At 43.8% G+C, this 25073-nt stretch overlaps 1 protein-coding gene across 1 annotated transcript; it reads left to right on the forward strand.

Annotated features, from left to right (window-relative positions):
* Positions 1-424: 424 nt before the first annotated feature.
* On the forward strand, positions 425-24102 carry vwa5b1 (von Willebrand factor A domain containing 5B1). The gene is made up of 22 exons (XM_076276293.1): positions 425-563; positions 1518-1679; positions 1789-2008; positions 2441-2595; positions 2883-3014; positions 4847-4971; positions 6803-6979; positions 10416-10526; positions 10989-11191; positions 13096-13210; positions 13633-13818; positions 14121-14322; positions 14532-14731; positions 17841-18108; positions 18544-18837; positions 18977-19114; positions 19338-19469; positions 20914-20988; positions 21253-21322; positions 22389-22512; positions 23368-23539; positions 23657-24102. Exons 1-22 carry the CDS (start codon positions 425-427, stop codon positions 24100-24102), a joined length of 3846 nt encoding a protein of 1281 aa, XP_076132408.1.
* The last annotated feature ends 971 nt before the right edge of the window (positions 24103-25073 follow it).

The following is a 25073-nucleotide window of genomic DNA, read 5'->3' on the forward strand; positions in this document are numbered from 1 at the left end:
ATCTATGTTTGTATCTTCAAGTTCAAGTTCAAGTAGTTTATTGTCATGTACTGTACTCATAAAAGGAATTGTAAGTAATGAAATTATTGTGCTCAAGAGCCAGTTCAACTTTAAAGAATAAACTAAAAAGTAGTATTTAAAAAGGTATAGTGTGTGTGTGTGTGTGTGTGTGTGTGTGGGGGGGGGGGGTAATGGGGTGTGTGGGAGGGGGATGGTGAATTGGTGTGTGTGGAGGGGGGGGGGGTGAAATGGTGAGGGGGTTGTTGGTATGTGTGTGTGGAGAGTAATGGGGTGTGTGTGGGGGGTGTACCTGTGTGTGTGTGTGGGTAGGGGGTATGTTGTGTGTTTCAGTGGGGGGATCATGATGAAATGTGTGTGTGTTTTGTGGATATGCGTAAAGACGCCCAGGTGTAAAAGTTGCAGCATGCCAGGACTAATCAACAAAGAGAAATGGAAGGCCCTGCCCCTCAGCGTCTCAGACGTCAGCTCCTGCATCAGGGGCTACACTCTGGCCATGACGGCCTCGCTGACCTATGACAACATGGACGACCACCCCATCGAGGGTGAGAGACACCATCATATTCATGTGATTTGGGATGTAGCATCTTAAATTTAATGCAAGACAAGACTCTTTTTCCTACAATAGAGGTCACTGACATATCCTTATATAAACCTCTAAAGATAACCCATCTAGGCATTTTATCCTCAGATCTGAACCAAGAGTATCTCATAAGGCAGGTCCCTCGCAGGGTTTTCAGCAGCCATAACCATCAGCTTGGCTGACAGCTTCACAATATCTCCTGACACCCGCTGTAAAAGCTATCATGATGACTGAGCCTTTTGTGCCGATATCCCCAACCTTTGGGTAATCTCTGCCTTGGCTTAAGAAATCGTCAACCCAGAAAATAAAATACATTTCTGACATCTGTAGATTGTGCTACATTTGCCATGTATTTCTTTTGGGAAGACATTCACTAATGATGATTAGTGTCCATATGGGCCTTGTGGTCACAAATATAATTTTGAGCATATAAATTAGATGCCTCATTATCATATTAATCAGCCCTCCAAATCCCTGGCTGGGGCTGGTATATCAGCTGTCTAAAAGGCAATGTTAATCTCTTCAGCATATGCAGTTTCAGGTGAGATGAATCTGTCGTGGGAATGTACTGAATCCCTTAAACAACATGCGTTTCTAATTGTTTGTCATGGTCGTGGTTACACACAAGGTTCCATGAAATACTAGTTATTATATTTAGGTGAAAATGCAGCTCAAGGCATTAGCCACAGCACATGCTGTTAGCTATTTCTGATGTCATTGTTAATTATGGTAAAGAGATGCTGAATGGATGCGATTTATGCTGATTTAACATTTTAGCATTGGTCATGGATCTTGGTTAAATGTTTGTTTAATGTTGATTAATGCATTGATTATATATATTACAATATTCATTTTTTTGTGCATGCATTTAAGGGCTGAATTCTTTTAATGTCAACTCAAGCCTTCATCTATGCAGGAATCTTCATTTATCCACTCGAGGAATGCTCAACGGTTGTTGGCTTTGAAGCAATGATCTCCTCTCAAATCATAACCGTGCAGATCAAAGACAAAACGAAGATTGATGACTGTTACTTTGATTGCTGCTCTTCAGCCAACGGAGCTCTGCCCAGTGGAAGCGGTGAGGATGTCTCTCTCTCTCGCTTTCCCTGTGAACCACCCCTCAGACCAAAGCTTATTTCTGAAGGGGAAGGGTTCATTTGTCGTGTCGTAATTGTATGCTTCCACAGGACACGTTGTTATGGAGGAGGACCTGGAGAGAACGGTGCTGGTGGTGAACCTGGGGGTCATTCCGCCTCTGGAGACGGTGAGCGTTCTGGTCAGCACCTCCTCTGAGCTGTCCACGCTGCCCGGCGGGGGCATCAGGGTCACGTCTCCGCCTGTGTGCACCCCCAGGGTCGAGCGCTCGGTGAAAGAGGAGCAAGCATTCTCCCCTGGCACAAGTAGAAGGTAACTGCAGCAACTGCCGTGTAATACTGTTCACTGACATTATCAGGACTGTCGTGTTGCCTGCGTTAAAAAGTCACCTTTACAAATTCTATGTGTGTATGTCTGTGTGTATGCATGTATGGATACATCACTGATTTGTTGGTAAATTCCTCTTGATAAGAGACTTCCTCCTGCAAACCAGGGGTTTTCAACTGTTTGTGACCCAGAGACCACCTTTCTGACTACGGAAGCAACCTGCTGAATCAAAAATAGTGATTCACACAGTGAGAGTACATTATTGAATGTATGGTCAGGGACCACCAGCAATGCCTGCACCAGCGGGCCACGGACCACAAGTTGAAAACCCCTATAGCCCGATATAAATGAAATATTGATGCCAGCCTACTAACAGGAGAAATGGCCTCTCTGAGCAGTATGATGATCCCTGTGCAGGAGAGAGAGACACCACTGTGCCCTGGGTCCTCATGACCAGGTACCAGGGAGTGGTCAGCTGTGTTTGGCCTGGTTGCTGGAGGATGAGTCCATCAACTCTATCGACTACGACTTCAACTTCCAGCTGGAGATCAGAAGCCCGTACCTGCTTGCAGGTCAGAGGAGATTGTCTAATTGAGAATACATGTAGGGTATTTGGAATGCATATGGTTACTGTTGTATTTGAAATTAATCGAGTTAGAATATAATACAAATTTGTTTATACATTCAAATGCATTGTATTAATGTATATTGTATTTGAACCTCCATTCCTACATTTGTAGACATTGTTAAAAACTGAAAAGGCCTCTTTGTGTCACATGGAGGTACTCGTACCCTTGTGAGTGGAGTAACCCGTGCTGGTGCTGCTTATTGTAGATGCTTTAGAGCTTTCTTTGTGCAGGTGTGGAGAGCCCGTCCCATGCCATCCGGGCAGATGCCGACCCGTGTGCCCGCTCTGCCACCAACATAGTGGTCACCCTGGCAGACAAGTACACCTATGACTGGCCTGTGGAAATACTCATCTATCCCAGTGGTGTGTATTACACACTTATACACAACACAAACAGTCCAACACAGACACGCACGCACGCACACACGCACACACACACACACGCACGCACGCACGCACGCACGCACGCATGCACAGTGGAGTTTGTGTATCATTGAAAAACAATAGGGACAGCCAACAAAGCATTCTCAAGCCATACCAATATAGCCTTGACAGCTTTCATTTACTTGTGCAGAGTGTAGAAAGCTTATTAGATCAGTTGCTATTGCAGCTCCGTTTCCTTAGTGGCCATTGATGCATTCTACCTCCAGCTGTCTCCCTCTCAGCATGGGCTGATAAGATTTCGGAGTCTGTCTGCCCTCACTTTCCTCTCCAGTGCAACCTAGAAGCCTTCCCCCCAGCCCACCTATCTCTATATCTCTGGCCTTCCCCCCAGCCCACCTATCTCTATATCTCTGGGCTGACCTATCTCTATATCTCGGGCCTTCCCCCCAGCCCACCTATCTCTATATCTCTGGCCTTCCCCCCAGCCCACCTATCTCTATATCTCTGGCCTTCCCCCCAGCCCACCTATCTCTATATCTCTGGCCTTCCCCCCAGCCCACCTATCTCTATATCTCTGACCTTCCCCCCAGCCCACCTATCTCTATATCTCTGGCCTTCCCCCCAGCCCACCTATCTCTATATCTCTGGCCGCCTCACCTCTGTGCCATGCTGTCTGTTGTTCAGTCTTTATCTCTCCCTTCTTCAATTCTTTCTTGCCTTTTCTCTCTCTTTCTCTCTCTTTCTCTCTCTCTCTGTCTTCAGATTCTCTGCCTATGCCGATTTCTGCTTTCTCTCTCCCACCTGCTCACTTACAATAACCTGTGTGTGTGGGCCAGCGGCTCTTAGATACCGAAATTAATCTTGGCATCCTCATTGTGCAGGCAGTGAGGGGCGCCTCATTGCTAAGAAAGACCGCGAGCAACAATGCAGCGCAATTCAATAGGCTGGGGGGATCTGCGGCAACGCAGCGCAGAGGTCTCGGCCTCATCAGGGAGGGCGGTCAGTGCGCCCCGAGAGGGAGCCGGCGCCACTGTAGTGGAATTGATTGACTGCGCGCAGTGCTGCGGCTCCGCATTTGCATGTGGTCAGTCATATTTCCCCCTGGTGAGTGTCGAGTAGTGATTGCCGTGCTTAATCAGACGTCACGTTTACAAGTAGAGGGAGGGAGGGAGGAACGAGGGAATGAGAGAGTGAGGCAGAGGGAAGAATGTGAAGGGAGAGGGACAAATGGTGGGCACTTGAGTTTTAGCAGAGTGGGAAGAGAGTGAACAGGCTTTTTTGAGATCTCAGAGGAATAATGAAACAGCACTTCTTTAAAATCACTCCAGTGAGCGAGTCGCTGGACTTGCAGTCATATACTCACATTTTAAGACAGCCGTGAGCCAACTAATCCCTGTGATTACCCCTGGGCATCAACCCACTGCAAAGATCTTAGATGAACTGAAGCAGGTAAACTGAAGATGAACTGAAGATGAACGACAGCACCACTACCTGCCTGTCTGTCTGTCTGTCTGTCTGTCTGCATCTCTCCATGTTGATGCCCTTGCTGCAGTTGGGCAGGCCATGGGCTGCTCTGGCCACACAGAGTGTCTGAATCATGTGAATTAGCCCATTTCACAAGATGGGGCCACTGTGTAAATCAACTTCCTGTGGAAGAGCACTGTCACATAGACCGCAAAAGAAAAGTCCACAGGAAAGACAGAAACAGGAAGGCGTTTTACCCTGCCAATTAAGGTATCATTAACATCAATGAGGCCGGACACCTGGACACTGTGAAACTGGTCTATTGTCCCCCTGCTGCTTGTCTGCAGAGCCCCATGTGCCCCACGTGCTGGTGGAGAGCGGCGACATGATGGTGGAGGAGTACGACGAGTACCTGCGCAGCAGAAGCGACTTCATCAAGGGGACCAAGAAGGATGCAAGTGATGAGAAAAAAGTGAGCTGCCGCCCACGCATACAAGAATACACACACACACACGCACATGCACACACACACACGCACACACCGTACATACACCCACCCACGCATTTATGCTAATGTAAATAATCCTGGGGCCTATACAGCAGTGTTTTTCTTGGGACCCACTTTTTAAAAATGACAGACCATCGCGACCCATTTCACTTCAGAACTAACATGCAACCACCAATATTGTTTTAGGCCACAGGTTCTCACCCCCCCCCCCCCCCCAACCATTCTACAGTGCCATATCTATAGCGCCTAGGTCTGGCCTACTACCACTACTATTACAGGAATTGGTAATACACAAACTCAGTTTCCCACAACTCTGCAATCTCAATTACAAATGAAACAATGTTAAATATTTTCAAAGCTATTAGGGGATATTCTTGCATGCTACACAATTGTCACTCTTCAACATAGTAAGCTGTTCCTGTCCTGTTCATCTAAAGAGAGATGTTGTAGGCTACGTTGCGTTGCAGACAAATGGATATAACACCGTTAATTCCGAATTTTAAATTGTGCTGGCGACCCAAATAAAATCTCCTGCGACCCACCCGTGGGTCACGACCCAGTCTTTGGGAACCAATGCTATACAGTATATGAGTAGAGGCATATTCTTTAGCATTCCCCAACACACATGAATATGAATATGCCAGCTGCAGATGTAGCCTATGTAAAGTAATCAGTTTACAATTTGTTTTAGATCTTTATGTTTTAGATCTTAGATCTACAATTTGTTTTAGATCTATGAAAGTGAAGTAATATACTGTGGCGTAGGCTACTCATACTGCATAGGCTACTACTTGAGTAGACTTGCTTAGGTGGTGCAAACTTACTAATGCTTTTGGAATAGCATTCAATAACAACCTGGCAATACAGAGGTTGTGATGTATTTTACCTCTTAAATGCACATCAATAGATGCAATGAGATTGATAAGTCACCAGCATACCTCAACGGGAGGCACACAACATTCAACCCCACAATGATTACCGATAAAACAGGGTTTCTATGGCAACCACCGCAGCTCCTCAACCCGCTGGTAGGTACTTATATCCACACTGCAGTTGAACATAGGTTAAGTGCCTTTCCTCAAGTTTACTGATTGCCTTGGGAAAATGATTTGACGTATCAAGTGGGATTGAAACAGGGTGTTCCCATAAGGGGCTTTTAAGTGCTATTTCTCACAGCTTTCTACAGGTCTTTTGAGATTTTACAATGTGTGAGTGAGACTCGCTTTATGAATATTCAGTTACACAACCCTTTTTGATATAATATGGGATGGATGTGAACAATTCCATTGTCATGTGTGTCATCACATTTTGCCATTTTGGCAGACGCTTCTCTCAACAATTTTATCAACAATTTTATAATCATTATGGTAAAGTTATGTAAGATCTTTCATATTGCGGATATCCAGAACAGAATATTTTTATTGAATGAATTTAATTTAATGTAATTAGTCCCTTCAGTAAGTCTTCACCTTGACACAACACATGCAACAGTGCCTGCAACCATGGAGTCCTCTGTACTCTACACAGGGAGAGTAGCAAGTAGGGACTATGATGAAAAAGGTAGCAACAGAATTATTCATTGCGTATGCATTTGAAGAGTCATTGAATACAGCATGCTGATACTATTCTACCCACACACAGTACAGTTGTGTGTGTTCCTGAGGATATGTGCACATGGTGTTTCTCTCTTGGCCTCATGGGTCAAGCCCAGTGCAGGGGACTTTGTGATGTGATGGCCGTGAGGGTCCTCCCTCAACTCTCCTCAGCGCTCTGCTTCCCTCGTCCCATTTGGTAGGTGGAGATCCTGCGCAAGAGGCTCCACAAAGACATCCTCCACAACCCAGTGGTGATGCTGAACCTCTGTCCTGACCTCAAGGCCATGACCTCCGAGCACATGAGCCCACAGGGCGAGTTCATCTTCCTGATCGACCGCAGCGGCAGCATGAGTGGGATGAACATCAGCTGTGTGAAAGTGAGTAATGAGATGTCTACTATGTATGTATGTATGTATTTAGTTAGTTATTTACGATAGTGTTGTGGAGAGAGATGTTTACTACGTATGTATGTATTTAGTTATTTACGGTAGTGTTGTGGAGAGAGAGGTCTACTACGTATGTATGTATTTAGTTAGTTATTTACGGTAGTGTTGTGGAGAGAGATGTCTACTACGTACGTATGTATTTAGTTAGTTATTTACGGTAGTGTTGTGGAGAGAGATGTCTACTACGTATGTATGTATTTAGTTAGTTATTTACGGTAGTGTTGTGGAGAGAGATGTCTACTACGTATGTATGTATGTATTTAGTTAGTTATTTACGGTAGTGTTGTGGAGAGAGATGTCTACTACGTACGTATGTATTTAGTTAGTTATTTACGGTAGTGTTGTGGAGAGAGATGTCTACTACGTATGTATGTATTTAGTTAGTTATTTACGGTAGTGTTGTGGAGAGAGATGTCTACTACGTATGTATGTATGTATTTAGTTAGTTATTTACGGTAGTGTTGTGGAGAGAGATGTCTACTACGTATGTATGTATTTAGTTAGTTATTTACGGTAGTGTTGTGGAGAGAGATGTCTACTACGTATGTATGTATTTAGTTAGTTATTTACGGTAGTGTTGTGGAGAGAGATGTCTACTATGTATGTATGTATTTAGTTAGTTATTTACAGTAGTGTTGTGGAGAGAGATGTCTACTACGTATGTATGTATTTAGTTCTACGTATGTATGTATTTAGTTAGTTATTTCGGTAGTGTTGTGGAGAGAGATGTCTACTACATATGTGTATTTAATTATTTATGATAGTGTTGTGGAGAGAGATGTCTACTACGAATGTGTATTTAGTTACAGTAGGTAGCGTTGTGGAGAGAGATGTATACTACGAATGAATGTATTTAGTTAGTTATTTACGGTAGTGTTGTGGAGAGAGATGTCTACTACGAATGAATGTATTTAGTTAGTTATTTACGGTAGTGTTGTGGAGAGAGATGTCTACTATGTATGTATGTATTTAGTTACAGTAGTTATTTACGGTAGTGTTGTGGAGAGAGATGTCTACTACGTATGTATGTATTTGGTTAGTTATTTATGGTAGTGTTGTGGAGAGAGATGTCTGTATATATATATTTAGTTACAGTAGTTATTTACGGTAGTGTTGTGGAGAGAGATGTCTACTAGGCCTACGTATGTATGTATTTAGTTAGTTATTTACGGTAGTGTTGTGGAGAGAGATGTCTACTAGGCCTACGTATGTATGTATATAGTTAGTTATTTACGGTAGTGTTGTGGAGAGAGATGTCTACTACGTATGTACTGTATGTATTTAGTTAGTTATTTACGGTAGTGTTGTGGAGAGAGATGTCTACTGTATGTATTTAGTTAGTTATTTACAGTAGTGTTGTGAAGAGAGATGTCTACTACGTATGTATGTATTTAGTTCTACGTATGTATGTATTTAGTTAGTTATTTACGGTAGTGTTGTGGAGAGAGATGTCTACTACGAATGAATGTATTTAGTTAGTTATTTCGGTAGTGTTGTGGAGAGAGATGTCTACTACCTATGTGTATTTAGTTGTTTACGATAGTGTTGTGGAGAGAGATGTCTACTACGAATGTGTATTTAGTTACAGTAGGTAGTGTTGTGGAGAGAGATGTCTACTACGAATGAATGTATTTAGTTAGTTATTTACGGTAGTGTTGTGGAGAGAGATGTCTACTACGAATGAATGTATTTAGTTAGTTATTTACGGTAGTGTTGTGGAGAGAGATGTCTACTATGTATGTATGTATTTGGTTAGTTATTTATGGTAGTGTTGTGGAGAGAGATGTCTGTATATATATTTAGTTACAGTAGTTATTTACGGTAGTGTTGTGGAGAGAGATGTCTACAATGTATGTATGTATTTAGTTAGTTAGTTACGGTAGTGTTGTGGAGAGAGATGTCTACTACGTATGTATATATTTAGTTACAGTAGTTATTTACGGTAGTGTTGTGGAGGGAGATTTAGGGTTTTGGGGCTGGGAGGCATGAGACGAGGAGTTGCTCTGGACTTTTCAGCATTATGTACTACTGTTTGCTGTCTAGTCATGTACATAAACCTCTAGTCAGTCAGGGGTCAATAGGCTATTCAACATAAATATGATGGTTGACAGTTAGGTTACTTAGAACAGGTCAGTTAGAACTGCTGCTATGAGTGTCCACATTCTACGTGAGCACCCTGTGTGCTGAAGAGGTGTATACACTGAAGTCATCAAGGCATCGCGACTGCTGATACAGGAGCACTTCAGCAGCACACATTTGCAGCTCCCCATTTTTACTACTTAAATTGTATCTGTGCCAAGCAAGCCGAGGATTGAACCCGCTGGTATAACACAGCCGTGTTTTCACAAGCTCTACTTAGCGGGAAGTGAAAACAGAGCTTGAATTCAGCAGCTGGTCTGGAGCCTCTGTGTGAATGCCAAGCGCATGCTGAGCGGCCCGCTGATGAGCGGGTGACGCACCACACCACACCGCACCGCACCACGCCACGCTGCCGGCCGATGACTCACCTCCACATCAGATGGAAGACGCAGCACTCGTGACATTGCCGTGCCAGGCTGCTGAAGTCCTAGGTCATGCTAATGATAATATCAGTCTCCCGGCTCGCTCACATCCCAGAGAAATTACTTGATCTTGAATGGCTTGAAATGACTGGAGAGAATGTCACACATCAATGCTGAGCTACATTCAGGCCTCTGAATCAAAGGGGAATATAAATGTAATTTTTAAAGAAATGCTGTAATCCTGGCCAAATTTGAATGCAAGAGTAAGAGTAAGTTGATCAGATTGAAGCAGGGTTGTGCAACATTCGAATTGCAATTCTGCTTCCTGTTTGCTACCTCAATTGAAATGCAAGTGAAATTCAATAATTGAATTGGAATTTAAGAGCCAGTTTCAATTCAATTCTGGAATTTTGCACAAGCCTGGATTGAAGTACCTGTTTTGCCATCAGATCTAATATCTATAACTGTATTATTATATCTGGACCATTTTTTGCTCCATTAACATTTATGAATGCATTTCTACATTCCCCTTTAGCCCCTGCAGGAAGATGTTTGATGTGTAATTACCCTGGTGGAAGCACCTGGTGTTAGTACAATCAATTCTGCAAGAGCCCAATGAGAATATCCTCTCAAACACACATTCATAAGTAAAAGGTCACTGATGAACATCAGCACTCCAACATGGATTTCAGCTTGAGCTTTTATTTTTATAGCTCCTCTGACCTTTCCAGGCTGACCGCTTTCCACCTCTGTTTCCTAGCTGTCCTTTTACTCTGTCAACCTACTCCGTCTAATATTGTGACCACTTTTTTGCCAACGATTCTGAGTGTCCTCAGCAGCATAAAAGCTTTTCAATGTCCCCACAGGATGTCATGGTGGTGATTCTGAAGAGTCTCTTCCCAGCCTGCTTGTTCAATATCGTCGGCTTTGGCTCCTCATTCAAAACACTCTTTACCACCAGTCAGCCCTATGATGAGGTAGGAGGCCAAAACAGACACCAGAGCTGTGATGTGGGCTGATTTCTCTTCACATCAGTCCCATCAAGCTCGTTTTAGGGTTTGTTGGGATTATTGTGGCCAAAAGTGACTTAGTTGAATTCTCGAAAATTGTTTAAAATTGCTGTAATTTTGATAATAAATGCAATTTCAACTAATGCAGAAATTCTATATCTTTTAGTTTTTTTTTTACATATATATTGTAAATAAGGAAATATTAAAACCTTACAGGGAATCCTTGCGAAATTGCATGATTGAAAAAAGAGACTGTCATAGTTCTGCTCATACATTGTTTTGTAATTGCTGAAGGACTCTTTTAAGAATCAGTGGTCAGAATGTCTAAGGAAGACCAAAAGGAAGAAATACCTTCAAAATGCAATGCATACCCTCTTCAGCTGTGTACAGATTGAATAGGGATGGCAATTGTATTTCATTATGGCACAGGACAACCTGGCCATGGCTTGTGAGCACATCAGCAAGATCCGGGCTGACATGGGCGGCACCAACCTCTTAGCACCTCTCAGCTGGATCCTGCGGCAGCCCATGCACCGGGGCCACCCACGGCTGATCTTCCTCCTCACCGACGGAGCGGTCAGCAACACCGGCAGGGTCATCGACCTGGTCCGCCGCCATGCACGCTTCACCAGGTACACCCACCACTCACGCAACTCAGGCCATTAAAGACTGTTCAGTCATCACAACACACACTAATGACACATTATGGGGCTACATCTCCATCAGACTGTCTGAATGGACACTGTCAGTTATAGGTTATTGGTGCTATAGTCTATGGCCCAGTAAAGATATTGAGCTGGCAGATATTGAGCTGGCAGGCATTATTTTGTAGGATTGTAGGTCAAAAAGAAATGAATGAGTCTGCAGAGGATGATACAATTTTCTATCATGTAAACATTCCATGCAGAAAATGAAGAAGACCTCTCACAGATTTGACTGAGGTTATTTTACCCTGTGTTTTCTAAATATAGACCCTTTCAAGAGAGTTCCATTATCAGCATCATAGTTGGCCCCACAAGGCTTCCGTTTTAACTAGGGATGTAACGGTATGAAAATTTAACCTCACGGTTATAGTGACCAAAATTATCACGGTTTTCGGTATTATCACGGTATTTTTAAAAGTGTGTTCAATATGTTCAGAAAGCACTGATAGGCCTACACAAGCTGAAATAGTTTCAAAAAGTGTCCCGTTCAGTTTTTCATGTTTAATTGGCTATGTGCTTATCGTTTAACTTTACCCTACCATGACTTGGAGGTTGCTATTACTGTTATTTGGATCCAATGAGTGAGACCAGGCTTGGAATTTCACCATTCTGGGGGCAAGGCCACTTGGCCTTCAGTTGGGCATATTTGGTGGAGGGCACAAAGGCCACATAGGCTATAAAAATTATCAAAGTTGTATAGCCTATTCACTGCAGTAGACCTGCATCACTGTATGAAACATTACAAAAACATGAAACATGACATATTACATAGAACTGCAAATCATCTGATCATCTAATATTTACAGATATCTAGGATATATTTAACATTTATTTTATATTTGCCCTTTTATGAAATCATGTATTGAACAATTTAAGCACAGTTCAGCTTTAAGAAACTCAAATAGCCTAGATGCATGCTTAGCATTTTGTGATCTACTTTCACAAACTCTTAGTCAGCTGTCCTCTGATTTACCGATATCTAGGCGATATTTGTAACCTTTATTTTGTATTTGGCCCGTTATGAAATCATGTGGAACAATTTAAACACATTGTAAAACTTAAAGCCCAAATTTGGAGACATCCATGCATGTCAAATGTACTGCAAATTCAAAAGTGGATTACTCTGGAACGGCTAACTGTACAGGGGACTGCTGGGAAGGATTAAACACACGGTTTCAACACCGTGGTAATCAACCGTGATAATTATGATATTTCAAAAGAAAACGGTAATTGTTATCGTCAACATTTTTATCGCGGTTTATCATTATACCGGTAATCGTTACATCCCTAGTTTTAACATTCCATATGTTATCTTAATGCAGAGGAAGTAGATTGGGAACCAAATAGAACGTTCAAGCATTGTTTTTGTTTTTATTGTTGAAAGGGTCTACACTAGTGTACATAAGAGAAAGTCTCACCCCTAGTGCCTAGTGCCAACCCAAAAAAAGGCAAAACCTCAAGGCAACAGTGTATATGGGAACTGAATCTGAAAGATCAGTCTTTCTCTTAATTGCATGGTTACCTTCATCAAACCTGTATAAAAAGTAATCACACTAGCACTGTGATTGTCTGCTAGCTCCCCCTGTACTGGAAAATTCCTCTGAGACAAAAAAAGCCACAGAGGATCTAACTGACACAGTAATGCAATATGATGAACCACATGAGAGACCTCAATTAACTGTAATATTGAAGGATATTGACTTGTGATAATCCATACTACAAATTACATTACATTAATAGTGAAATCCAGCAGACACAATATGCAATTGCCCCAACGAGAATGGCTTATCATTGCTAATTCTGAGGCATTAATGGTTATCTTGCCTTGACAGGTGCTACACCTTTGGAATTGGGCAGAGTGCCTGCAGAAGACTGGTGCAAGGACTGGCCACAGTATCCAAAGGGATAGCAGAGTTTTTTGCCGAAGGAGAGAGATTGCAGCCCAAGGTTCTCATTTGCACCCACATGTTTATCCTTCGCTTCCACATTCACTTATTCTGAATGTTGCAGTAAGGCAATTACCAGGAGGTTGTAAATTGTGGCCTGTCAGTGTGATATGCAATTAGCATTCATTCTTTTTATTAAACATTTACATTCACAAGAGAATGATGAATAAATCAGCAATACAAAAATAACAGAATAATGCATGCATCTTTTTTCCAAGAGGATATTAAATAAGGAAAAGGTTGTATGGATGTCCTTGTGATTATACATAAGCAAACATACACATACACACATATACATACACATACTGTACACATACACATACACTTGCTCAATACACAATATACATACACATACACATACATATATGCATAGCCTTAATTAATTAACCATGATTAATTGTTGCCTCCAATTAATTCCTTCAGATGATCAAGATCCTAAAGAAGTCCATGACCCCAGTGCTCAGTGACATCTCCATCGAGTGGCTGTTTCCTGAGACCAAGGAGGTGCTTCTCTCCCCAGTGGGAAACACCTACCTCTTCCCAGGAGACCGTCTCATTGGCTACTGTGCCGTCTGTGACACGACCCGCTACCATCCCAACCCCAAGTCTGTGAGTGCAGAGAGGGAGAAATCACAATATTCTGAAATGCTTTTCTCAGTGATGGCAGTCTGCACATTAATAACCAGCTCTGTGTTCTTGGGGCACTTGGTGTGAAAGAAACATTTAATTGTTAAGAAACTGTAAGGAGTCTGGTGAAATTAGATTTTTTATTTAACCACGACTGTCTCATAGGGCCCAAACAATCCTTTAGTACTGCAGGTTTTTACTGGTCTGATTAGTTCGACTTTCCCTTGTTTAACTTGATAAAGAGGGACATCTTAAGGACTTTGGTGACCTCCTCTCTCCATCAGGATAAGCGCAGGCGCTACAGCATGATGCGCTCCAACGAATCCGCCAGCTCTGTGTTCTACCACTCCCAAGAGGAGGACCCAGCCAGGAGTGCCTCAGAATGTCCAGCCGCACAGAGGGACATGCATACCGGGGTCCTGTTTGATGGTTACCAGGACACCATGTCTGAGAGCAGTGCACTCGCCACTGAGCACGACTTCATGGGTAACGCTGTGCACACTGTCTTTGAAGGATGCGTTTTTTTTACACAGTAATGCCATTGCTGGGAGTCAACAGCTTTGAACAGCTGTGACATGCCGCTGAAATGTGATACTGAGAGCCAATGAAAACTACAGTGAATGCTTATTATTATTGTCTATATCAGTCATGGATGTTCTGGACATCTGGATTGACTGGGTTTTGTGTCCGAACAGGAATGGACCCACAAACGTCACCAAGACGACGGGCCTACAGCACAAACCAGATAACAAATTACAACCCAGCGAAGCGGGTGTACACCCCCAGCGACCCAAGCTCTGTGGTGGGGAAGAACCCGCTAAGAAGAGCCAAAATCCAGGAACTGATTCATCCGACAAACCCTGACCATGGAGCTCAGTGGAAATTAGACTATCAGGTCCGTTAACCCTGTGAATACCCACACTTATCATAACTGCCAGCAAGTCTAATGATTGAAGTAAAATACATGCTAAAACCAAGAAATATGTATTATAACAATTTGACTAGATTACATACAGGGTTCTAAATTAACTTTTTTGATCACCAGCCAATGTGGCTGGTAACTTTCTAAAGCTACTAGCCAATCAGAATTTCTACTAGCCAATTTGTTTTCCCGGTGAAAATAAGAGAATTATGAGTTTATGAGATGAGTGTCACTGAATGCATTTGATTTTTATTAACATTGTTGGCATGGATATACTATCTATATCTATTTCTCTGTCGATATCCTCATCCCCTGCTCCATTCCTCTTCTCGCCCCCATAAGTCTGTCCCAACCACCGCCGCATTTAGTTTAATCTTAACTTAATAAAAAGGTTTTCTCTCCCTCTCAGGTGTGCTCAGACGCGTTCTCAATTAAATTCAGTAGCATATGGCCTACGTTCAAGTTGGATCTTTATAAAGAGGACCTGAAAAGTATCATCTTTATGTAACATGCTGTTGGTGCATGTTTACATTGTATACTTTCTCTAACAAGAGTAAAAAACAGTTTGCAGTCCAGCTAGGCCTACTATTTATTGGCTTAATACTGGGGTGGTGGTAGTGTAGTGGTTAAGGAGCTGGGCTAGCATGCAGTAGCCTGAAAGTTGTCGGTTCAATTCCCGGCTGACATATGTTTAAGTCACTTTGGTCAAGAAGTGTCTGCTAAATGTAAATGTAATGTAAAATATTGGTCTCTACGCACAGTGCGTGATGCGTGTGGTGGTGGTGATCACTGATCAGGCAACTTTTTAAAACTGATAATGAATACAAGCTTCTCACGTTCCTCTCCATCTTCAGCTATAGACAATAAAATAAACGATCTCTAGCTGCTTCAGGTTTTGCGGCCTCCGCTACATGACATCAGCCTCCCACAAAGGAAATGGGCTAGGTAAACACAATGCGTTAATATTTCGTAAAGTGTTATGTATTTGTGTTATAGGCCTACATGTGTTATTTACTTTTTACTTTTTAACTGGCTAACTCCCTCCTCGTTCAGTCTATGCTCCCTGCTCTGGCAACGTTCGTTTTTCTAATTCCTTGAGTTTTCTGGTAGACGCTCCGTTCGTTCCAGTCTCTCGCGCTGGTTTCACTCCAATCTGCGCGTAGTCAATGGGCGTATCACGTAGCATTACGGCACAGTGGTCATGGGAAATGTTGGACGTAGGCCTACTGCCAGGGGGGATATATGACCGAGAGCACGTAATGCCTCATGCATCACCAGCCCAACTGGCTAGTAATTTTTTATTAACACCCGCCAAAATGAATTTTAATGCGGGTTGGCGGGTGTTAATTTAGAACCCTGATTAGCCTACATATGCAGGATTGATCTGATAGAACCAGAAAACAGCACTTTGTCCATCATACAACGTGCAAGAGATGTGGTGTAAACCTCAGTGTGACATAAAATCTTCTAAATCCTAAAATCATTGAAATTAGCAGTTGTCACCTTTAACTCCCTAATGCCATCAACATCTATATCCATCTGTAACTAGGGTAAAAGAGAAGTGTAGACTGGAAATTAAACAGCATTGTGTGCTCTTCACCAAGTTCCTAAAATAGTCAGTATATTACTGCATTATTGCAATCACAACCAGCAAACACCTATTTCAATTTAGATGGCAATCTAATTTTATGGTGTGGTATGTTGTTTCGGTCTAACAGAATTATAAAACCAATCTTGATCCCTCTCTTTCCCGCTGTGCAGTACCTCAAATAGCTAATCCAAAATGAGCTGTCAGGGAGGGACACCTTCCTCACAAAGGATCAGGTTGCATGTACGCTGATGAGTGCAGTGCAGTGATGAGATCTCTAAATGCAAGGACACGTTTGTCATTATTCAAATGCTCCCTGGTTAGTCAGTCAGAAAAAAAATACATTAAGACCTGTCAAAAATGGCACTAGCATGTGCATCGCCATGGCAGCAAACAGACAATGGGGTGATAGAAATAGGCACTCAGTCTTTTGATGTGCAGCTCTTAATGACTGGTGCAATCATTTCCTGCATTTTGGCTGAGGAGAGGGCCAATATATATAATAAATACCCAGTGTGCTCTGGCTAACTAAAAGGCAAGCTCATGCCCATCTCCTCGTCTCAGTCCTTATTAGCATCGTTTTCTGAGGTAGCCAGCGAGAACAATCCAAGTCCATATTTATGGATATCTTTCACGTCTCACGTAATGAGCCTTGTCACCCGCGTGTAAGGGAGCCTGAAGTGAATCTCCCACAAAGAGACAAATCCAATAGCTGCAATCAAACTAGTATTCATCTCAATGGCTTTACCCCAGAGACACAGAGATTGGGGTGAATCAGAGGGAAATGTCAAATAAATAAGCCTTCAGAATTAAGGAAGCTGAACTGGAGAGAACAAGTTCCTTTTATCTCTGGATGTATGAAGGACATACAGTATGAAGGTCTCCAGTGAGATGTACATTTATTAAAACACGTATTTGAGTAAATATATAGCACTTTATGCATTTATGCTTTTTGTCAACTGACAAGTATAAAGTGAAAAAGGCCATCATGAGACTATAAATCTGTGTATGTGTGTTGGGGGAGGGGGGGGCGGTGTCTGTGTATGTGTGTGTGTGTGCGCACGAGTGTGTGTGTGTGTGTGTGTGTTGAGGGCGGTGTCTGTGTGTGTGTGTGTGTGCGTGCGCGAGTATGTGTGTGTGTGTGTTGGGGGCGGTGTCTGTGTCTGTGTATGTGTGTGTGTGTGTGTGTGTGTGTGTGTGTGTGTGTGTGTGCGCGTGCGTGCGCGAGTATGTGTGTGTGTGTGTTGGGGGCGGTGTCTGTGTATGTGTGTGTGTGTGTGTGTGTGTGTGTGTGTGTGTGCGTGCGTGCGCGAGTATGTGTGTGTGTGTGTTGGGGGCGGTGTCTGTGTGTGTGTGTGTGTGTGTGTGTGTGTGTGTGTGTGTGTGTGTGTGTGTGTGTGTGCGTGCGTGCGTGTGTGCGCGAGTATGTGTGTGTGTGTGTGTGAGTGAATGTACCTCCTGTATCTTGTCTAAATTGCATGTGTTCCTCTCCAGCCACAGCTGGCTAGTCTGTGTGCCGCAGCCTCCAGGGGCCACACTGCTGGAGGTGATCGCTCCTCATTACTGCAGCAGCAGCAGCAGGAGCAGGAGGAGGAGGAGGAGCTAGCAGAGCCGGACCTGGCCCAGCCCTGTGGCAGACCCCAGCCAATGGCCCGCAGCCCAGCGCCAGCCTCAGTGCCAGCCTCAGCGCAGGTCTCTGCCCTGGAGAACGGATCCAGGTCCTCCTCGGAGAGCCCCTCTGTGGGCAGCACTGGAGAGGGAGGTCAGTCAGGCACAGCACAGCACAGCACAGCAGTTGCAGATGACTGTCTGGCACTGATGATTTCATGCACTGGAATAAATATGCCATCAGCATGGACTGTGGGCCCACTAGTTTGGCCTGGGCATTTATTTCTTTTGATCATCAAACTACTAGCCTACAGTACTTCCCTGTGTCAGAGTGTGAGAACAAACAGTAAGGGGTAGAAAACCGACGTTATCCAACACGCTTTGTTTTCTGTGAAGTCGTGAAGCCTTAACTGCATCCTCAGCAGGTCCCCAGTAATGGAAAATCTCATTTAGAGTCTCAGACACGTCAGATAATGGTGCCAGACAGACCAATTTAAATGCACTCTGTGGTTCACGGCCATCTGTGCACATTAAGCCCGTACTGTAGCTGTGTCTGACGCTGTGTTGTTTTTCCTCGGTGCTCATTTAGATGGGTATGCACACCAGCTGTGTGAGGCGGAGACCCCGCAGGATCCCCACGTGCCCGCGGTCAGCGCGGCCAGTCGCGGCCAGGGGGACTGCAAGGCGGTGGTGTCCGGGCTACTGTGCGGGAAAGAGGTCAAGTGGGAAGTGACCTTTGACATCGAGCAGTACCTGCAAGGTCGCGAGCGAGAAGAGAAAGTTCACGAGGAGCTCTGGAATGAGACGTTCCATCACCTGGCGGCCCACTCCATCATCCAGGACTTTGAGCAGATGGCGGAGAGAGAGTGTGAGATTGAACACGGTGAGGACATTTGTAATGGGCTCAGCACAGGCTACGCTCGCTAGTCTCATTGTTTCCCTTGTTGAGATGAACACACATTGGCTGATCTTTAGTAGCATTTCTGTAAAGTGGTGGTGATGGTGTTGATCTGATCTCACAGGGTCTGGCCGCAGATACCAGCTGTATGCAATCCACACGAGCAAAGCCTGCAACATCCTAAGCAAATTCACAGCATTTGTTCCCATAGACCTGGATACTAATGAATATTTACCGACCTCCATTGAGTACCTGAATGTGGGTGAGTCATACAATTGTGTTTGCACTACACAGCCTGCCAAGATCACAGTGCTTTGCGGAACATTAGAAACACATCAAAGAGACCACACAGAGATTAAAAAAGTGCTGTTGTTCCCCCACTAATATGGTGATGCCTTGCTTAAGCTTTTCCAGCTGTGTGTGAGCCTCTTTGTTTACACAGACAGAACACAGATAATGTTTGTATATCCACTGGATGTTTTCAGGGGAGGACTCAAAGAAAGGATCCCAGACAAGCTCGCGCTCGGGAAGCAGGAAAAAGCGGGCCTACTCCATTGGACTGGGACGCTCTCAGTCAGGCTGCATGTCAGAAGCTGAGGATGGCTTACAGGCTACAAGTAGGGAGTTATTATTAAACCATCCAACATGGTCTTCTTTAATAGATGTTCAGTGTTTGAAACAACATGTTGGTCTATGGGGATGTTGGTTAGACATGGTGCTTTGGGGATAGCCACTAAATTGAGGGCCAGTACTTCTGTCCCTCTACCGAGTCATAGTCAGTCAGCCTACACTTAAGTGCAGAATCACAAAAACACCAACGACAGGTGACCTTGAAATCAAGGCTTACTCAGAACAGTCATTAAATGGCAAGCACTATCAAGCAATTTCATCTTCATGTTCTTTTTGGGAGGGCACAGACAGTACATTAGTGAATGATGGATGATGATGATTTGATGATGATTTATTTGGATCCCCATTAGCTGATGCAGAAAACATCAGCTACTCTTCCTGGGGTCCACACACAACATATAACAAACAAAACATCAACATACAAGACAACAGATATGAAAACAAACAAAAGAAAGACAGGAAAAGAATAAATAACAAAACCATCAACACACAAAAACAGACAACAACAACAACAAAAGATAAGATGACAAAAAGGGAAAAGAATAAATGAGTAAACAAAAGTAAAATTCAGTAGTACATACTAGGATTCAGTGCAATCAGCCATGAGGTGTCTCTTTACTTGTTTTTTGAACCTGGATGAAGGAGACTGTTTGTACTATTGTTTGTACAATATTCACAAAAGAACCAAATTGCATTTTTTCAGTGTCCAATTTGGCCCTGTCCTTTGTTTCATCTTGGAAATCCCCAGCGCAACCTCATCATTAGTTATTGTATCTTTCCAAATGCAGCATTCACAGAAATTACACATTATGAAAAATAAGGTGACACATTGGCAATATACTTTTCATTCTCATTTCCTGACTGGCTTTGTCAGAGTGTGTGAGCTGAGGCATTCTTTAATCCCGCTGTGAAGTCATATGTAATGTTTCATAGCTAAATGTCAACAGTGTCACGGAGTTAACAGCAATCTCTTGAGTGTGCAGCTACTTGCTCTTCTGTGTTTTATGCCGGGGTTGAGAGAACAATGTCATTAAAAGGCAGTTATAAAAATGTTGAGACAGCAACCCTTCAGATTAAAATAACAGTGGCAGAGGTATAGTACATTATCCAAATGAGCTCGGAAATAAAGCATTCTGTGCAGAGCCAGCGGCAGTACACTTGCATATTGTGACAAACATTATGCAACTAGCATAGCAGAGATCAATGAGCAAAGCCAGTCATACATACAGTATATATAGATATATATACCATGAAGATGTTCAGTGCTTTTTAGGGGGTCCCTTAAATGATCCTGATGTTGCTCATTGTTGCTTGGTTTGCTTGCATTGTGCATTAATAACACCATGGTCCTACGTGTCGGCAGTTATTGTCTTGTCAGACTGTTGTCTCTAGTGTTACCACTCAGCTGTATTCCTGCGTGTGTTTTTGTAGTCCCTGATGATGGCCCCTCCCCCTGCGGAACTCCATCGTCAACATCTGGATGGGAAACGTACAGATTCACAGACGGTGACGTATATTCTCCAGCCAACACCCAATCTCCATCACAGTTGTGGCCCAGTGAATTACTACTGATGTTGAATGTTTGAAAAATAAACAATCCTACTGACTGAACACATGGCATTCACATGTGAAGATGACATGAACATTAAAGGCCACACACGTGCTTTGTCCCCGGTCTACCCTGCTCTGTGTGCTGGGTAAGTGTTGTGGGCTGAATAGGCTGGGCATGAATGGAGGTGTAACCTGCTGGGTCTCTCGTCTCCCTTTCAGCCTCTCAGAGGAGTCCATCTGTGACCTCGGAGCACTCGCAGAGATCCGTGGAGAGCCTCTTCTCCGCCAGGTGGGTGAGGGAGACATGAACAATCAGGACACACACACACACACACACACGCACGCACACACACACACACACACACACACACACACACACAGATATAAATATACATACACTCCCCCCCCTCTCTCACACACACACACACATACACACACGTTTTTTTGAAACATGTTACTGGCAAATTAAAATGAACATATATTTTCCATGAAATAATCAAACTTGTCATTTTCAACATTTTATATGTTGTCTACGTCCTTTTTGCAGCTAAACATGGGTTTTTGAGATATGTAGATTTTCACATTCGGTTTTTATTTACATTTTACACAACGTCCCAACTTTTTCTGATTTGGGGTTGTAGTAGAGAAGGTCATCAAAGTCCTCACAGATTCAAACCTGCACATACTGTACAGACATAGACATACATGCACACAATAATATTGATACATTGTATATAGCAAATTCTTTAAATCACATCACATCAACCATCACATTTAAATCACATCACATCAACCTCATTTGTAGGCTCTTGTTTATACACATTACTGTACTTGCTAGAGAGCAGAGAATAGTGTCAAAAGACCTAGACTGAGGTGGTTTTATAAGGTCAGCCTCTCAAGAAAAAGTGTGTGGAATTCCTCTCAGTCTCCTCCCTCTGCAACATACACCTGCCTCCCTGTTGTATGTCTGGCACCTGGCATCTGGCTTCATGCAGTGTGTGTGTGTAATGGCTCCTTAGATTCCCTTTCACATCTTTGTCTGGCTGTCCCTGAAAGGCTCCGTGTGGGTCGCTTTTCTCCACCGCAGGCTGCGTGTGGATGCCATCAACCTGAGGGTCACACAATGTCACCAGTGGCTATTCACTGCACAACTGCCTGGATCTGCTCTATATTGGGTTTGAATTGAGGGCTGTTAGTAAAGCTTACAAGTACAGGGCTTTTCTTCTTACTTCCGTGACTCAGAATAGCGTCGGTCTGACTGATCCACCAGACCTGGTTTAATCGTAGCCTTGGCTCTGTTCACATGACCGTGGTGTTTTTAGACTGTGTGTGTGAAGTCTGCGTCTCCCCCTTAGGCTGAGTCTCACAAGGACACGACTCCTGACCAAGGCAGCGCGGGGTTTCATGAGCCGGAGTCAAAGCAAGACCAGTGAGTCAGCGGGGGACAGTGACAATGACAGCAAAGACTACATACCTCTGGTGGGTCACTACAAAAACAAACGTCACACAGAGAGACTATGTGAGAGAAAGACGTCACATTCACCACTGAACACTTATGTTCCACATTTACTTGATGTTTGTTGCAAAACATAAAAGTGAGAGTCAACTTTGTGAACTTTTTTAAACTGTCAAACACTCCACTTTCAAATACGTCACTTTGTCTAAGATCTGAAGACCACATTCAAGATATTTTTTTGTAATTTACCTTCTATTGAGACTAATTATGTGCGCTGGTGATTATTTCTGCAAAGAGGCTTTGTGTCTCAGCCCTTTTGACTCTTTCCTTTGATATTCTAACAACATGCAGTACAAACCGCCCCTGCTAGTGTATTTCTGCAACTAAGGCCATTCTCTTTTCTATTCTTAGCCCTGACGTCTATGTCAAGAAAAAACAAGAACAAGCAATTGAGAAGAAAACTATTAAAGATCTCTTCCTTTGTAAATGTCCTGAAACCATTACCCTAGACTGTGAGCTAGCGATTGATTACTTGACCGCAGAGTCTGATAATGATCTTTTCTTGTGAACTTCATTGTGATGATAGTTTACTCTATTGAACTCAATTGAATAGTAAACGTCTACATGAATCAATACCACCAGTCAGTCACCAATCAGTATAATAGCAGTGGATAATAATAATAATAATAATATGTATTTATATAGCACTTTTCAAGCACAAAGTGCTCAGGATACCAGAGGATTTCAGTAGATAACATTGCTTATATATATAAATTGGACTGTGAGTCTACTAAGCCATATACATATATATGGCTTAGTAGACTCACAGTCCAATTCCAGCCTTTGTGTTTACTTCATACTCTTTGTGCTCATGGCAGGTATCCTTGCAGTTAGCCTGTGGGGCCTTTGCGCTGGACAGCGCTCTGTGTGAGGCCATCGGCGTGCCCATGAACAAGCTGAAGTGGACGTCCCCTTTTAGTAGCCACCGCAACAGCCTGCCGCACCTCTCCCACTCCAGCAGCCGGCGGGACGACGCAGGCAGCAACAGCGGCGGCGTCCAGCCCTCTCCGGACCCCGAGACGAAGCCAGACGCCGAGCTGAGCATCAGCAGCCACAGCCCCTCAGCTCGGAGCCCGTGGAGCCCCAGAAGCCCACACAGCCCCTCAGCTCGGAGCCCGCGGAGCCCCAGAAGCCCACACAGCCCCCGCGTGGACGCTGGCTCCCCCTTCCTCGCCCGCCCCTCCTCCTCCTCCTCCTCCTCCTCCTCCTCCAAGGAGCCTCCTCACTCGCCCGACCCCTCGCTGATGGACAGCGGCCACGGCTCCGAGGCGGAGCGGGCGGGGGCGCCTGAGGCGAGGGGGCTGTCGCTGGAGAGCATGGTGTGGGCCACTGCAGTGGCCCTGGCCTGGCTGGAGCACAGCTCGGCCAGCTACTTCATCGAGTGGGAGCTGGTGGCCGCCAAGGCCAGCATGTGGCTCGGCGACCAGAGCGTCCCCGAGGCCCGCGACCTGGCCTCCGTCAAGGCGGCCGCCAACCAGCTCTTCATCATCCTCAGGCACTGGGATGAGAACCTGCAGCTCAACATGCTGTGCTACAACCCCAAAAGCGTGTAGTGGCGTGCGGGCGGGCAAAGTGGAGCGCTCTGGGTGCCTCTGTCGAGCTGTGCTATGCCAAACAGGGAGCTGCCCTCTTTGCACGTGAAGGGAGCATGCTCCGCTATGCCAAGGTTTTTGTTTTTCGAGGAATGCTAAAATGATGTCACATCCTGGAGCCCTGAAGGTCGTTGTCTTTTAAGTTGCTAATATACTTTGATGTAGTGGAACAGTGCAATGAAGTAGAATGTCAGTGCATTGTGATTATCATGTAGGGTTCAGCACACTAATCAACCAGTCTCATCTCATTACTGAGCAAAGGCTTCTAACATGGACTCTTCAGTGCATCATACAGTAATTAGCCATGTCTTCTGGAGGTAAGACTGACAATGAGAATGTTTTCAGTTTGATTGTATGACTTTACTGTAGTCACGTCTCTATTTTTCTGTTATTACTGGCCTGTACAAGTGTATTTTATGTGTACTCATACTACTGTGAGAATAACTTGAACTTGTTTAAGCAGTGGCAAGCCAATGTTTTGCTCTGACCTGTAATTTGTAAACCAGTGAAGCGTATCTATATTCAACTTACCGGTATATGTAGCAAAACCTTAATTGAATGTGTTATGCTTTACCTCTGTGAAACTTTAGTGTAGATGTATTCTGTAGCGTGCAATTACATCACTTTAACCCCCTCTAAATGCAGGTCACAACATGAATGGAATTTGGCAGCTAACACCTTAATCAAATGCTTAAATATGGTATAATTAAGGATCATACTACATATTTGATTTAAACAGTTGCCTATTTCTATATAAGATTCTCAGATAACGAAATGACTTATCCCAATTAAACCAGAGGCCATTTTGATTTCTGCCCTGTGATATGCTGGCTGTACTCAGACCATAAGTGCCTGTCTTTTCTGACATAAACACATGAAAGACTCAGTGGGCTGTTGCAATGTGTGGCATGTTTTAACCGAAGCAAAATATC

The sequence above is a fragment of the Alosa pseudoharengus genome, unplaced genomic scaffold, assembly GCF_046254945.1.
Source record: "Alosa pseudoharengus isolate Yale_2024_CS ecotype anadromous, Long Island Sound unplaced genomic scaffold, YU_APseudo_1.1 YU_APseudo_1.1_scf_9, whole genome shotgun sequence".
Classification (NCBI taxonomy): Eukaryota; Metazoa; Chordata; class Actinopteri; order Clupeiformes; family Clupeidae; genus Alosa; species Alosa pseudoharengus.